Source organism: Sorex araneus, chromosome 2, assembly GCF_027595985.1.
Source record: "Sorex araneus isolate mSorAra2 chromosome 2, mSorAra2.pri, whole genome shotgun sequence".
NCBI lineage: Eukaryota > Metazoa > Chordata > Mammalia > Eulipotyphla > Soricidae > Sorex > Sorex araneus.
This window is the reverse complement of record NC_073303.1, coordinates 248,738,047-248,753,863: the sequence shown is the minus strand read 5'-3', so window position 1 is coordinate 248,753,863 and position 15,817 is coordinate 248,738,047. Positions and strand designations below refer to the sequence as shown.

At 59.5% G+C, this 15,817-nt stretch overlaps 1 protein-coding gene across 3 annotated transcripts; it reads left to right on the top strand.

Annotated features, from left to right (window-relative positions):
- Positions 1-355: 355 nt before the first annotated feature.
- ZNF346 (zinc finger protein 346) lies at positions 356-14,001 on the top strand. 3 transcript variants are annotated; one of them, XM_055126287.1, is made up of 7 exons: positions 361-591; positions 1,799-1,902; positions 3,429-3,521; positions 6,015-6,156; positions 9,527-9,745; positions 11,334-11,427; positions 13,017-14,001. In XM_055126287.1, the coding sequence occupies exons 1-7, from the start codon at positions 414-416 to the stop codon at positions 13,471-13,473; spliced, it is 1,287 nt and encodes a 428-aa protein (XP_054982262.1). In that variant the 5' UTR covers positions 361-413; the 3' UTR covers positions 13,474-14,001. The 3 variants fall into 3 exon arrangements, with proteins under 3 accessions (XP_054982264.1, XP_054982263.1, XP_054982262.1); XM_055126289.1 differs by lacking the exon at positions 11,334-11,427 and having other exon boundaries at positions 356-591; XM_055126288.1 differs by lacking the exon at positions 3,429-3,521 and having other exon boundaries at positions 357-591.
- The last annotated feature ends 1,816 nt before the right edge of the window (positions 14,002-15,817 follow it).

Sequence of the window (15,817 nt, the reverse complement as noted above, 5' to 3'; positions counted from 1 at the left end):
AGTAACCCCTGAGCATCGCTGGGTGTGACCCAAAAGGCAATAAAATAAAATAAAATAAAGTAAAATAAAATAATGATATGATGATGATGAACACGAATAGAAAGAAATAAGTCTCCGCAACGGGAAGGAAGGAACTGAGAAGCGGCAACGGTGGGTGGCGCCTGAACCACCATTCCGGACGCGGAGAGGCTGCTGCGGGGCACGCGGCGGCCGAGCAGCAGCGGCTCAGGCCGCGGTTCAGGTGGCGGCCGCCTGACCTACCCGACCGAGCAGCGGCGCTCAAGCCTCGCGAGATTTGCGCGCCAAGCAGCGCCCCCCCGCCGCCGCCACCACGGCCACCACCTCCCACCCCACATCTCGCGAGGCCGCGCCTCCGAGGCGCCGCTCCGGGCCGGTCAGGCTCTGCGGAGAGGATGCAGCGGCCCGGGCCGGGCCCCGCGGAGGCGGGCGACGGCGGCGGCGGGGCGCGGCGGGGCGGTAGCCCCGAGGCGCCGGGGGGCCCCGAGCCGGACGGGCCGCGCTGCGACCGCGAGAGGGCGCGCTGCCTGCGGGAGGCGGTGTCCGCGGCCCTGCCCGTGGGCAAGAAGGAAGGTGAGCGCCGGGCGCGGGTGACCCTCGGGGCTCCGATCACCCACCCTGGCGCCAGGCCCGCGCCCCGGCCTGGACGCGCCTGCCTCGGGGCAAGGGAACGCAGGCGGCGGACGCTCATGGAGCTCCCCCCCACCCCCCCGCTCCGGGGGTCCCGCCTGGCGTATACCCCCGCAGAGCATAGCTGCGTGCATGCTGTGAGCCCGATACCAGCGTTTGCCCCCCTCTAGAGGTTTCCCCGGAGTACCCCCATCCCTAAGTGTCTCTCCCCATCCCCCACCCCCAGCCCTGTTTTTGGGCCGCACACCTGGAGGTGCTCAGGCCTTCCTCTTTCCTGGCTCTGAGCTCCCGGAGGTGGGGGGGGGGGACCCTATGGGATGCTGAGGATCGAACCCGGGTCAGGGAGGCCTGTGACCCGCTTGCTGTCCTGTGGCTCTGGCCCCCATCCTAGGCGTCCCTTGCTCCCATCTCTTCCCCACATGTCCGAAGACCCTAGAATGCCTCCGTGGGCCCCCACCTGGTGACTGAGCCCCTGAGTTCTGGGTAACTGGCTTCCAACGAGGGTGACTGGTTTCCAAGATCCTCTTCTTTCAATTTTTTTTTCCTCCTTTCTCCCTGCTTTCTGCCCCATCCAGCAGTACTCAGGGATTAATCCTGGCTTTGTGCTCAGGGATCACCCCTGCCGGGTTCGGGAACATATGGGGTGTCAGGGATCTAACCCAGGTCAGCCACGTGCAAGGCAAGCACCTTACCTGCTGTCTACTCCAGCCCCTGTTTTTTTCTTTCTTTGTTTTTTTGGGGGGAGGGGAGTCACACCCGGTGATGATCAGGGGTTACTCCCTGGCTCTGTGCTCAGGAATACCTCCTGGTGGTGCACGGGGAACCCATTGGGATGCCAAAGATGAAGCCCGGGTTGGCTGCATGCAAGGCAAGTGCCCTCCCCTCTGTTCATCACGCCCTCCCCGCTGTTCCACTGTGCCAGCCCCTCTTTGACTGGTGCTAACCCCAGCACTGCATACGGTCCCCCTGGGCTCTATTGGGTGTGACCTATCCCCTCCCCACCGCCTGGCCAAAAGCAAGTCAGGAATTGCTAATAGTATATAGGGAGAGGGTAAAGCTGGCCGGCGCATCCCACTTCAGGCCGGTGCTAGAGCACCCCCTACAGGCCACAACGTGACTCACCCACCCTTCCTTTCCCTTGCTGCTGCAGTGGAGAGCATGATCCAGAAGAACCAGTGTCTCTTCACCAACACCCAGTGTAAGGTCTGCTGCGCCTTGCTCATCTCGGAGTCCCAGAAGCTGGCGCACTACCAGGTAGGCCACGGTGCCTTCAGAAGGTCCAGCTCCCCCAGCAGGTGACCTTCATGTCCCCGAGTCCCTGAGCTTTCTTCCCCAAGTGAGGAGCATTCTGCAGTGTGTGTGTGTGTGTGTGTGTGTGTGTATGTGTGTGTGTGTGTGTGTGTGTGTGTGGTGGCAGGGGAGGGGAGGAACACACCGGTGATGCTCAGGGCTTCCTCCTGGCTCTGCACTCAGGAATTACTCCTGGCGGGGCTTGGGGGACCCTGTGGGGTGCCAGGGATCACACCAGCTCAGCTTCATGCAACGCGAGCATCCTCCCCGCTGTCCTGTTGCTCCAGCCCTAAAGATCATTCTGCTTCTAACTTTCCTTCCAGCTTACTAGCGTAGAAAGTGTGTGTTGGGCTGGAGCGATAGTCTAGTGGGGACTTGCCTTGCCTGCAGCCGACCCAGATTCAATCTCTGGCACTACATTAGGGTCCCCTGAGCACTGCCAGGCCTGACCTCTTAAGTGCCAAGCCAGGAGTAAGTCCTGAGTTCTACACCCACGTATAGCCCCCCAAAAAAACAAATAGGAAAGAAAGTATGTGTTGGGGCTTTATAGAAACTCCACTTTAGGGACTGGAGAAATAGAACAGTGGGTAGGGCATTTGCCTTGTACACAGCTGGTTTGGGTTTGATCCTAGCACCCTTTAGGGTCCCCCTTGCCTTCCAGGAGTGATTCCTGAGTGCAGAGCCAGGAAGAATCCCTGAGCAATGCCAGGTGTGGTCCCCAAACCTCCCCAAATAAAGTCCACTTTGTTTTTGTTGGTTTGGGGGCAACACCCATGGTGCTCAGGGCTTACTCCTGGCTCTTGCATTCAGGGATCACACATGGGGGTGCTCAGGGGACCATAGGCAGTGCCAGGGATCAAACCCAGGTCTGGGGGCTGGAGCGATAGAATAGCAGGTAGGGCATTTGCCTTGCATACCGCTGTCCCAGGTTCGATCCCCAGCATCCCATATGGTCCCCTGAGCACCGCCAGGAGTAATTCCGAGTGCAGAGCCAGGAGTAACCCCTGTGCATCGCCGGGTGTGACCCAAAAAAAAGAGTAAAAGAAACTAGAGGGGCCGGAGCCATAGCACAGCAAGGAGAGCACTTACCTTGCACGCAGTCCACCAGAGTTCAATCTCTGACACCCCATAGGGTCCCCTAAGTGTCACCAGGAGTGATCCCTGAGCACAGAGCCAGGAGTCACCCCTGAGCATGCTGCATGTAGCCCAAAAGCCTCCCCCCGCCAAAGAAATAAAAAATAGAAATGATACTTTTCCCAAAAGAGACTGTGAAGATTCAATTGGACAGTATGCAAAGTACCCAGAATAGGACAGAGAGAGAGAGAGAGAGAGAGAGAGAGAGAGAGAGAGAGAGAGAGAGAGAGAGAGTGAGAGAGAGTGAGTTTTTGTGTGGCTAAATCCAGGGCAACGTTTGCGGGTGTTTCTAAGAGGCTGGTGATCAGAACTACTGGCCTGGGGCCCTCTGTGATCTCAGCCCTGGGTTCTTGCAGAGTAAAAAACATGCAAACAAAGTGAAACGCTACCTCATCATCCACGGCATGGAGACTTTGAAGGGGGACGCGAAGAAGCTGGATTCCGATCAGGTAACGTGGCTGCTAGGGTGGGCCCGGGTGGGCCCGCTCTGCTCCGAGCCGGAGCAACTGCACTCAGAGGGCACCTGCCTGGTCGCATTTTGTTTGTGGGTTTGAGGTCACACCCGGCGGTGCTCAGGGCTGACTCCTGGCTCTGAGCTCAGGGACCACTTCTGGCAGGGCTCAGGGGACCCTATGGGATGCCGGAGACCGAACCTGAGTCAGCTGTGTGCAAAGCAAACACCCTCCTCGCTGGACTGTTGCTCCAACCCCATGAAGTCTGCCTGACTGGGGTTCAAGGCCCAGCCCTGTCTGTTGGCCTGGGACTGTCTTTCCACTTCCCTGAATCCTGGTTTGTGTGTGTGTGTGTGTGTGTGTGTGTGTGTGTGTGTGTGTGTGTTTGGGTTGTTTTTTTTGTTTTTGTTTTGCTTTTTGGGTCACACCTGGCGATGCACAGGGGTTGCTCCTGGCTCTGCATCTCTGCATTCAGGAATTACCCCTGGCGGGGCTCAGGGGACCATATGGGATGCTGGGAATCGAACCGGGTCGGCTGCATGCAAGGCAAACACCTTACTCGCTGTACTATCGCTCCAGCCTGGTTTTTTTTTTTTTTTTTTTTTTTTTTTAAGAAACAGGGATGCTGGGGCCGGAGCGCTAGCACAGCGGGTAGGGCGTTTGCCTTGCACGCGGCCGACCCGGGTTCGATCCCCGGCATTCCATATGGTCCCCCAAGCACTGCCAGGAGTAATTCCTGAGTGCAAAGCCAGGAGTAACCCCTGAGCATCGCTGGGTGTGACCCAAAAAGCAAAAAAAAAAAAAAAAGAAAGAAACAGGGATGCTGGGCTTTGTATGTGGCTGTTTCCACTGAGCCCTATTTAACCCGTGGCACCCCATAAGGTTCCCTGAACACCACAGGTGTTGCCCAAATCCTCTCCCCCACCAAAAGCATAAAATTAAAATGAGGATGCCCTGTAGGAGTGATAGTACAGCGGTCAGGGCAAGTGCTTGCCTGCATGCCTCCGACCTGGGTTTGTTCCCCACCGGCACCCCATAGGGTCGTCAAGTACTGCCAGGAGTGATCCCTGAGCACACAGCCAGGAATAAGCCCCAAGCAGCGGTGTGGCCCAAAAACAGAAAGAAGATGTTACTATTCCCCGCCTTTTAGGATGTTTTTTCGAGCTAAAGTAAGAAAAGCAGCTGAATCAGGGTCAGAGCCATAGTCCCAGCAGATGGGGCGCTGGCCTGGGACCCAGGTTCAATCCCCACCACCCCATAGGGTCCCCCGAGCCCGCCAGGAGTGATCCCTGGATGCAGAGCCAGGGGTAACCCCTGAGCACTGCCAGGTATGTCGCAAAACCCAAAACAAAAGAGAGGTCGTGTCCAGACACTGCCCTTGAACTTCCACTGGAGTTTCCCAAGCTCAGACATTGTCCATGTGGGTCCAGAGTGGTGGACCAGAGTCCCCAGGATACAGTTCGAACAAGAACATGGAAGGATGATTCTCCTCAGACACTTGTCCAGACTAGCCCAGTCCACGTTTCCTTAAGAAAAGATATCTTGGGGCCGGAGCGATAGCACAGCGGGTAGGGCATTTGCCTTACACGCGCCCGATCCGGGTCCAAGCCCCGGCATCCCTTACGGTGCCCCATGCACTGCCAGGAGTAATTCCTGAGTCAAGAACCAGGAGTAGGGGCTGGAGCCATAGCACAGCGGGTAGGGCGTTTTCCTTGCACGCGGCCAACCCGGGTTCGAAGCATTGTCGGGTGTGACCCAAAAAGCAAAAAAAAAAGAACCCCTGAGCATCGCCGGGTGTGATCCCAAAAGCAAAAAAAAAAGAGTCTTGGGGGCCAGAGTAATAGTACAGAGGGTAGGGCGCTTGCCCTACAACCTGAGCAGGTTTCATACATACCCGGCATTCCAGAAGGTTCCCAGTTCCCAGCCAGGAGTAAGCCCTGAGCTCAGAGCCTTGAGTAAACCCTGAGCACCTCTGGATGTGGCCCCAAACCGCCCCACTGCCCCGACAAAAAAATTAAAAGATACCAAAGACACATGAGTCTCCCAGGAGAGGTGCTGTTTATTTTTTTTATTTTATTTTTTTTGTTTTTGGGTCACACCCGGCGATGCACAGGGGTCACTCCTGGCTCTTCACTCAGGAATTACCCCTGGCGGTGTTCAGGGGACCATATGGGATGCTGGGAATCGAACCCGGGTCGGCCGCGTGCAAGGCAAACGCCCTACCCGCTGTGCTATCACCCCAGCCCCGAGAGGTGCTGTTTAAAGCACGTGTCCACGACTCAGCCGACTTCCACCGGGCAGGTGGGAAGAGGGTCCCCGGGCACCGCCGGCTGGGACCCCCAAGCCCCACCAAAGGCAGCAGGAAGTGGGAGGAAGGAGGCCCGAGAGCCGGTCAGGCCTGGGGACCCGTAACTGGAGCTGGGCACCTAGAGGCTGCCGGGACGGCGCAGGGGTGCGGCGTGCGTGCGTGCGTGCCTTCTCTCCCCGCAGGGCGCCGGCGGCAGAGACCAGAGCCAGTGCTGCCCGCTGTGCAGTGCCACCTTCTCCTCGCCGGCCGTGGCCCGCTCGCACTACCTGGGGAAGACCCACGCCAAGAACTTGAAGCTGAAGCAGCCGCCCGCCAAGGGGGAAGGTACTGGCTCTGCCCGCCGCGTGGGGCTGTGGACTGCAGAGGCGCAGCCGGCGTGGCACTGGCCTTGTACTCGGCATGTCCAGGGTTAATCCCCGGCACCCCTGGGGCCCTCGGCATAGCCAGGGGGCCCCAAACGGAAAAGGGAAACAAAGCGAAGAAATATCCCGGTCATGACGGTCAGCATCAGGCCTGACGGCACTCAGTGGGATGTGCAGGGGGGAGGGACCCAGGCAGGGACCCCGCACTGTGTGGCCATCCCCTCCTCCAACATGGGAGTCACTGAGCACTTCACTGACTGTGGCCCGAGAAGCGCAGAGCAGCCCCCACTGGCTGGCAGGCGGGACAGAGCAGGGAGCACTCTCGCCTGGCACACGGCCAACCCGGGTTCGATCCGGGGGGTGCCTTGGGAGGCCGAGACCCAGCGAGGCGGACACAGCTGTTGAGCATTCCGGTGAGCAGCTGCCAGGCCCAGCTGGAGTCCCGTGCCCTGAACCCCATTTCCTTTGTGTTGTCCTGAGGCCACGCCCTGCAGGGCTCGGGGGACCGTCTAGGTGGCAGAGAGGGAACCTGTCCTAATGGCCAAGGGCTCTCCCCACTGTCCTGTCTCTCCGGGCCCCTCTTCTTGCGGTTCTGTTGACGCTCCTGCCTCTGGCTTTCCTGCCCGCTAGCCCGACGCTCCCTGGCCTCTCCCTCTTACCTTTCACCTCCGGCCAGCGCCCCCCACGCCAGCTCCCACCTGCTCCCCACATTGGAAGCGCCAGCCTGGGCGTTTCCCGGCCGCCGATGGATGCCCGCATCCCCAGCCGCTTTCATCCTCCAGGCTCCCTGGTCCCCTCGCCCATCAAAGCGCAGCACTGCCCACGGCCACGCCACTCCCGCCCAGCGGGACCCCTGCCTCCTGTCCCAGCCGCTGCCACCTCCCCCAGCAGGGACACTGCCCGGAGCCCCTTTAGACAGCAGCCCGCGCTCCCGCGCTTTCATCTCCTTCACTCCCAGCTCTTCGGAGGTGCCTCACCTCCAGGCCCCAATTAGGCCAGAGTGACAGTGCTTTGATCTCGGTTCCGTCCATCCTGGTTGTGTCTGCTCTCCCTCTCTCTTCTCTGGCCAGCACGTGGGTGTCCGAGCTAGCCGGCTTACAGGGTTTTTAATTGGTGCCACAAAAACAAGACCAGATTTTTTTTTTTTTTTTGAGGCGAGGGGAGGGGGCCCAGAGTGACAGTCCAGCGTGGAGGGCGTTTGCCTTGCACACGGCCAACCTGAGTTCAGTACCCAGCATCCCATAGGGTCCCCGAGCGCCGCCCGGAGAAATTCCTGAGTGCAGAGCCAGGAGTCACCCCTGAGCCTCGTTGGGTGTGATCCCAAAAGCAAAAAGGAAGAAAGGAATCCAGGCCTCTTCCTCACAGCCAGGTCTAACTCTATATACCAAGAAGCCCCCTTGCCACCACCGTGAGCCGTGGAAGTCACAGGGACCGCAGCGGGGCTGTGGACTGCAGAGGGGCAGCCAGCGTGGCACTGGCCTTGCACTCGGCATGTCCAGGGTTAATCCCCGGCACCCCCTGGGGCCCTTGACATTGCTAAGGGGCCCCAAACGGAAAAGGGAAACAAAGCAAAGGAATATCCCGGTCAGGACAGTCAGCATCAGGCCGGACAGCGCTCAGCGGGCTGTGCAGGGGGGACCCGGGCAGGGACCCCACACTGTGTGGGCAGCCCCCACTGGCAGGCGGGACAGAGCAGGGAGCACAATCGCCTGGCACACGGCCAACCCGGGTTCGATCCCCAACACCCCGTAGAGTCCCCTGTGCCCCACCAGTGGCAGTCCCTGAGTGCAGAGGCAGGAGTCAGCCCTGAGCACCGCTGGGCTGTGACCCCAGAATAAAAAAAGAAAAGGTTCTTCATGGTTCAAAGAGCCGAGCAGGGGCTGGAGCGATAGCACAGCGGGTAGGGCGTTTGCCTTGCACGCGGCTGACCCAGGTTCGATTCCCAGCATCCCATATGGTCCCCTGAGCACCGCCGGGAGTAATTCCTGAGTGTAAAGCCAGGAGTAACCCCTGTGCATCGCCGGGTGTGACCCAAAAAGAAAAAAAAAAAAAAAATCAAAGAGCCAAGCAGACACCACCCTTCCCTTTGCCTCGGCTCAAAAGTGCCTGGAGGTGCCAGGGTCGCAGTGTGTGTATGTATGGTGCATCTGTGTGTGTCTGGTGCGTCTGTCTGTGGTGTGTGTGTGTGTGTGTATGTGCGGTACATCTGTGTGTGTGGTGTGTGTGTGTTTGCTGTGTCTATGCATGTGGTATGTCTATTTGTGTGGTGCATCTGTGTGTGGTGTCTGTGTCTTGTGCGTCTGTGTATGTGGTGTGTGTGTGTGTGTGTGTGGTGCATCTCTGTGTGTGGTGTATGTGTGGTATGTGTATGTGTGCTGTGTGTGGTATGTCTGTGTGTGTGCTGTGCCTGTGTATGCATGTGGTGTGTCTGTGTGGTGTCTGTGCCTGTGGTGCATCTGTGTATGTGGTGTGTCTGTTGTGTGGTGTATGTGTGGTGTGTGTGTGGTGCATCTGTCTGTGTGTGTGTATGTGTGGTATGTCTGTGTGTGTGGTGCTTCTGCGGTTGTGTGTGGTACTTCTATGTGCATGTGGTATGTTTGTGTGTGTTTGCTATGTCAATGCATGTGGTATGTCTATTTGTGTGGTGCATGTGTGTGGTGTCTGTGTCTGTGTGGTGCATCTGTATGTGGTGTGTGTGTGTATGGTACATCTCTGTGTGGTGTATGTGTGGTATGTGTGGTGTGTGTGTGGTGCTTCTCTGTGTGTGGTATGTCTGTATGTGTGCTGTGCCTGTGTATGCGTGTGGTGTGTCTGTGTGGTGTCTGTGCCTGTGGTGTATCTGTGTATGTGGTGTGTCTGTTGTGTGGTGTATGTGTGGTATGTGTATGTGTGGTGTGTGTGTGGTGCTTCTGTGTGTATGTGGTATGTCTGTGTGTGCGTGTGCTGTGTCTGTGTGTGGTGTCTGTGCCTGTGTATACATGTGGTGTGTCTGTGTGGTGTCTGTGCCTGTGGTGCGTCTGTGTGTGTGGTGTGTCTGTTGTGTGGTGTATGTGTAGTATGTGTATGTGTGGTGTGTGTGTGTCTGTGTATGCATGTGGTGTGTCTGTGTGTGGTGTCTGTGCCTGTGGTGCATCTGTGTGTGTGGTATGTCTGTGTGTGTGCTGTGCCTGTGGTGCGTCTGTGTGTGTGGTGTATCTGTGTGTGTGTGTGGTATGTCTGTGTGTGGTGTGTGTCTGTGTGTCCCGCCTTTCCCTTCCTCCAGCCCCCAGGCCCCTCAGGCCGGGCAGGCTGGTGGCGTCTCCCAGTGTCTTGTCTGTCCCCTCTCCCCGCAGCTCTGTCCAGGCGTCTTGCCGCCCCTCCCCTCGGGGCCTCCCCCTCCCAGGAGGCTCCGGCCCCCGACCAGTTCTGCAGCGTCTGCCACGCAGCCTTCAACGACCCGGCCATGGCGCAGCAGCACTACCAGGGCAAGAAGCACCGGAAGCAGGAGACCAAGCTCAGGCTCATGGCCCACTACGGGCGGCTGGCCGGGCCCGTCGCCACCGGCTCCCTGGGTAAGGGGGTCCCGCTGCTCCGAGCCCCCAGGCTCCGCGTCCCCGCCTCAGGCTTCCAGGAGCCCAGGTTACCAGTCCAGAGCAATAGGACATCGGGGAGGGCGTTTGCCTTGCACACGGCAACCCTGGATCGACTCGGGGCACCCCATAGGGTCCCCTAGGCACCCCCGGGAGTGATCCCTGAGTACAGAGCCAGGAGTCACCCCAGAGCAGAGCCGGGTGTGACCCAAAAACAGACAGGAACCAAAAAAACAGGAAATTGACATTCGTAGGCAATGAGCCTCCCTGTGGAATGAATGAATGAACAAAGGGGCCGCTTTGTACACTCTTCTTAAACAGAGTGTGTACCTGTCCCGTCCCCCTAGCCTGCTGTTAGCTTTCCATTTCCCCCCAGAATCCAGCAGACAGATGTCAGTAAGAATTATCCTGGGATGGGAGGGGGGGGCGGAGCAATAGCACATCGGGTAGGGCGTTTGCCTTGCACGTTGCTGACCCGGGTTCGATTCCCTGGCATCCCATATGGTCCTCCAAGCACTGCTAGGAGTAGTTCCTGAGTGCAAAGGCCAGGCGTAACCCCTGAGCATCGCAACCCCTGAGCATCGCTGGGTGTGACCAAAAAGCAAAAAAAGAAAAAAAAAAGAAACAAGAATTATCCTGGGGCTCTTGAGGCTAGGGGCTGGAGCGAAAGCACCGAGGGTGGGGCGTTTGCCTTGCATGCTGCCGACCCCTGTGTATCCCCAGGTGTGACTTGAAAAAGCAAAAAAAAAAAAAAAAAGAGAGAGAGAGAAAGAGAGAGAGAGAGAGAATTATCCCGGGGCTAGAGAAATAGTCCTACCTTGCACACAGCCGACCCGCTTTCGATCCCCGAGCACCACCTGAGCGCAGCCAGGTCAGGCCCAAAAAGAAAAAAAAAAAATCCAGGCCTGGGAGCCAAAGAAAATAGTACAGCAGGTAAGGCTCTTGCCTTGCACGTGGCTGACCCGGGTTCGATCCCCATCATCCCATAGGGTCCCCTGAGCACCTCCAGGAGTGATTCCTGAGTGCAGAGCCAGGAAACAAACAAACAAGCAAAAAACAGCAAAGGTGCCGGGTTTTCCTCTGAGTGCCCAGTGCTCAGAGGAAGAGATTTAACCAGAGCCCCGAGCTCCGACCCGCTTCCGGGCTCCTGGAGCACATGCTCTCCGCCGGACAGTGTAACTGTGGTCAGAAGCTCACCCTGACCCCGCTGGCCACCCCCGGCCCCTGACACAGGAGTGGATGTCAGGGCGAGTGGAAGGAGAACACCACCTTCCCAGCATGCACTGCGGCGAGGGGGGGGAGGGTGGAGCGGCGAGGAGGGGAGCTCCTTCCAGAGGCGGGCGCTGCATCTCTGGGTGGAACACACAGGGCACCCCAAAGGCTACCCCTGGGTGCCCGCACCCTTCCACATGAGCAGCTGCCTGGGCCAAGCTGCAGCCCAGGAATGGGGCCCAGCAGGGACCCTGGGGGTGGCCCTGAGGGCCCCCTTCTCCCTGCCCCAGCCTGGCTGGCAGGCCCGCTCCGCCTCTCACTCTCCCCCTGACCACTCGCGTCGGTCTCGCCGTTGCAGCCGGGAAGGGTTACCCCTGCAAGACCTGTAAGATCGTGCTCAACTCCATCGAGCAGTACCAGGCTCATGTCAGCGGCTTCAAACACAAGAGCCAGTGAGTACGGGCCCAGCCCGCGGGGCTGCTGGGTGCTCCCCCCCTGCCCCTAGGAACCTCCGGGCAGCCTTTGCTCAGCTCCGACCCTTCCCAGAGACGAGCATCTCCAGGGGAGGGGGGCTGCAGGCATCGCGGTAGAAGCATCACTCATGGCCTGGTGGTCTCCTGCGAGCACTGGGCTTCCCCAGCTTCAAAGGCTGGGGTGCGGGTGGCCAGGGAAGTTTCGGGGCCTCCAGGCCATGGTCCCTGCCACCGGCAATACCGGAACAGGAGCGCCCCCTCCTGGACTCCTGGACGGTCCCGACTATCACCAGCCTCTTTTTTGGTTTGGTTTGGGTTTGGGGGGAGGGGGGCCACACCCTGCAGTGCCCAGGGCCTCGCTCTGAGCTCTGAGCTCAGAGATCACCCTTAGTGGGGTTCAGGGGGCACCATATGGGGTGCCAGGGATGAAACCCAGGGCAGTCACGTGCAAGGCCTTCCCTGCCGTACATCTCTCTGGCCCCTGACCAGGTTTGAGTATGTGTTTTGGGGGCCACAGCTGGTGGCGCTTGGGTGTTCCTCCTGGCTTGGTGCTCGGGGGGGGGGGTACCTCCCCAGGGCCTCACGGGACCCTGAGGTGCCGGGGATTGAACTCGTACATGCAGAAGCTGCGCTGCGGGCCGGTAACCGGGTCCTTCGATACATTGAGCAAATCCTGCCTGGTGTGCCAGAGACACAGTGAGTACGGCCCCCGCAGCTCGGAAGGGACCAAGGCCACAGGGATGCCCACTCGAGGCCATTGGAGGCCACGTTCACCAGCGCTCAGGGCTTAGCTCCCAGCTCTGTGCTCAGGAAATCACTCGGCAGAGACCCTATGGGATGCCGGGGACCAAACGCAGGTCGGCCGCGTGCAAGGTCAGCACCTTCATCAACAAGCCCCGCTCTCAGTCGGGAGAGAGAGTTCAGCCGAGGTGCTTGCCCTGCCTGCACCTGTCCCACCGCAGTTTGATTTCCCGGCATGGCACCGCCTGGGGGTCGCTCTCGAGCTCAAGGCTGGAAGTAGGCCCTGAGCACCCCTGGGTGTGGCCGCAAGCCTCCCCACCCCCTCAAAAAAAAAAACATTATTGGGGGTGGTTGGTACCCAGAGAGTGGGATAGTGGTAGTAGATCCACTGCAGATTTGGGGTGCAGGGAAGACGGGTACGTAGTGCCCAGTAGGCAGAGTCAGGGGGTACTGGAATAGTTGGGGAGACGGTCAGCGCCCCCAGAAACTGCCGCAGGCTGTCCTCGCCCTCTTTTGGAACTTCTGTTTCCTCACGGAAAGGGGGGCCCAGGAAGCCAGGGAGATAATACAGTGGGTAAGGTGTTTGCCCTGCACACCGCCGACCCAGGTTCAATCCCCGGGTCCCCCTGTGGTCCCCCGAGCACCTCCAGGAGTGATTGCAGAGCCAGGAGTCAGCCCTGAGCACTGCCAGGTGTGGCCCAAAACTAAAACAAAAAAGTGGGGACCCAGCCAGAGTTGCCTTCAGGGTGGAAGAGCGTGTGGGCCGCGGAGCCCAGCGTGGTGTCCCCCGGCTGACCCCTGTGCCCCCTTTCCTCCCCACACTGCAGGTCCCCCAAAACAGCGACTGCGCCCCCAAGCCAGAGCCCCACACAGGAGCAACCCCTGGAGAGAGACTTGGCGGCTTTGGAAGACCAGAGGCTGGGCCCGGCCTCGCAGGGGGGCAGCGGAGAGAGCCAGGTGGCCGAGACAGGGGGCCACCTCGGTGCCTTTCAGCCCGGAGCGCCAGGCTGGGCCAAGGCCTCCAACAGATCTTGCACCCCGACCCCCGGGCCTCCGCAGGGCGCCGGTGCGACCCAGGACCTGGCGGGGCCGCCCAGGAGCACGCCCTGGAGCCCTCAGGCCGTGTCCGCCCCGTCCAGCCAGGACCCCGTTGCGGCCCCTGCAGAGCTGAGCCCGCCCAGTGCCCTGGGAGTCACCAGCCAAGCCTGGGGTGTCCACACTGAGCCGGGGGCGCCCACACCGAGCCTGGGCAGGACAGGACAAGTGGCAGCGGCCGCCAAGTGACCTCGTGGAGCTCCTAGCACCACCCCCATCCCACCCCCACACCCCCCCTCCAAAAATAATAGCTTTCCTGAGCCTGGAAGCACACAGGCCGATCTGAAGCTGCCTCGGGGTGGGGGCAGGGGGGCAGACCCCCCCACCCGGCCTGCCCATGGCTGTTCCTGTCCTGGGGAGCTCGGGCAGCCGTGGGGTGCCTGTGTCCCCCTTTCCCGGGGTCTCGGGGAACATTCTGGATGGGCAGCTCCGTCCGGCCATCCACCCTCTGACTTCTGCCCCGGTGCAGGTGCTGTGGGGGGGCCCAGAAGAGTCAGTGGCCCCAAGCCAGGAGGCGTCTTGCCTCCGAGCAACTGGTGCAGGGTCCTGTCCCGCCCCCACACGCGGGGCCTCCTGACGGGGTCAGGGAGCCTGTCCCCCGCTCCCGACGCCGCCAGGCCCATGAATTGCCTTTCCGTATGAGTGGTAGTAGCACGCACCCGGCCTTCGCTCTCGAGGCCACTACAGCAGCAAAATAAAAAAATTTTCTCGTCTTAACCACCGTGCCAGCCACAAACCTGCAGCGCGCGCCCAGTGTGGCCTTTATGTGCCTCCACCCGTCATCCCACATCACAGGCAGACTGTCCCGGGGTCAGGGTCGCGCATCAGAGCGGGAAGGCGCCTTCCTGCAGGCTGCCAACCCCAGGTCAGCCCTGAGCAGCGAGGGGCCCGAGTGATGGTACAGTGGGTAAGGCACTAGCCTGGCACGCAGCTGACCTGGGTTCAATCTCCTTCACCCCCACTCCCAGCCCACCAGGCCTGATCCCTGAGTGCAGAGCCAGGAACAAGTCCTGAGTATCGCCTAGTGCTACTCCCCCCCCCCAAAAAAAAAAAATAAGTTCAGTCCCTGGCACTGAATGTCGTCCCCTCAGCACCACAAGCTTTGGACCTGGAGACGCCACGAACACCGCGGTGGTCCCAGTCACCCAGACTTCACAGACCAGTCAACCAAGAGTTGCCAGGAGGGGCTCCCAAATCACCTGCACACTTCCTGGAAGGCCCCACAACAAAAGGGGGGAGGGGGACCAGAGTGATAGTACAGCGGGGAGGGCATTTGCTTTGCGCACAGACAACCCGGGTTCAATCCTCGGCATCCTATAGGGGGCCCTGAGCACCGCCAGGAGTAATTCCTGAGTGCAGAGCCAGGAGTAACCCCGGAGCATCTCCGGGTGTGACCCAAAAAGCCAAAAAAAAAAAAAAGCGGGGGGAGACTGGAGCAATAGCACAGAGGGATGCTGTGCCACACAGGGTCCCCCAGCCACCGCAGGGCAAGATCCCTGAGCACAGAGCCTGCGCATCGCCAGGTGTGGCCCTAAAACAAAAGAGTTGGCCTGGTCACTTTCCAGCTCCGTCCCCTCCGCACAGTGCCCACACCCCTGTACCTGTGCCTCAGTGCATGAGCATCCCTACAGCCCGCTGTGTGCAGGGGGAAAGGAGGGGGAGCAGGGGCGGAGACCCCCTCGCTGGCTCCACCACGGCATTCCTGGGAGGAGGGAGGAGCAGGCAGGAACAAGGGGCCTCAGCCGCTGCCTCTCGCCACTCACATTTTCTTTTTGGTGGTGGAGAGGGGGAATGACATCAATCAATGCTCAGGGGCTGCACCTGGCTCAGTGCTCGGAGGGTCACGTGGTGCCGGGGGTGGAGCCTGGGCCTCTTCCGCAATGTCCACATTCAGCCTACTGAGCTGTCACCCCGCCTCAAATGTTGTTGGGTTGTTTTTTTTTTTTAATATGATGGTGGAGTCAAATCCGGACTTCCTACATGCAAAATACGTGCAAAGGGGCTGGAGCCACAGTCCAGCAGGGAGGGGGCTTGCCAGGTATGCAGCCAACCCAGGTTTGATCCCTGGCATTCCATAAGGGTCCCCTCATCCCACCACGGGTGGTCCTTAAGCGCTGAGTCAGGAATGAACCCTGAGCAACTCCGGTGTGACCCTCAAATTCCATCTCCCCCGCCCCCACCGCCAAAATAACCCAAAAACAATGCGGGAAATCTCAGGTTCCAGAGCTGGAGGGATAGCACAGCGGGGAGGGCATTTGCCTTGCACGCGGCCGACTCAGGTTCAATTCCCAGCATCCCGTATGGTCCCCTAAGCTCCGCCAGGATTCCTGAGTGCATGAGCCAGGAGTAACCCCTGTGCATCGCTGGGTGTGACCCAAAAAGGAAAAAAACAAACAAAAAAACCAAAAAAACAACCCAGGTTCCAGACCTGGGCGATTCTGTAGCGCAATGACTCTAATGGCCACTAGGTGGCAACCCTTCCCTTTTTTTGCTGAGCCAAAAAAAAAAAAAAACCAAAACTAATACTGGAGAA

Coding starts and splice junctions, on each gene's coding strand:
- ZNF346 (XM_055126287.1), top strand. CDS start 414: ATGCAGCGGCCCGGGCCGGGCCCCGCGGAGGCGGGCGACGGCGGCGGC. Junction 3,522..6,014: donor AGAAGCTGGATTCCGATCAG/GTAACGTGGCTG, acceptor CTCTCCCCGCAG/GGCGCCGGCGGCAGAGACCA. Junction 9,746..11,333: donor CGTCGCCACCGGCTCCCTGG/GTAAGGGGGTCC, acceptor TCGCCGTTGCAG/CCGGGAAGGGTTACCCCTGC.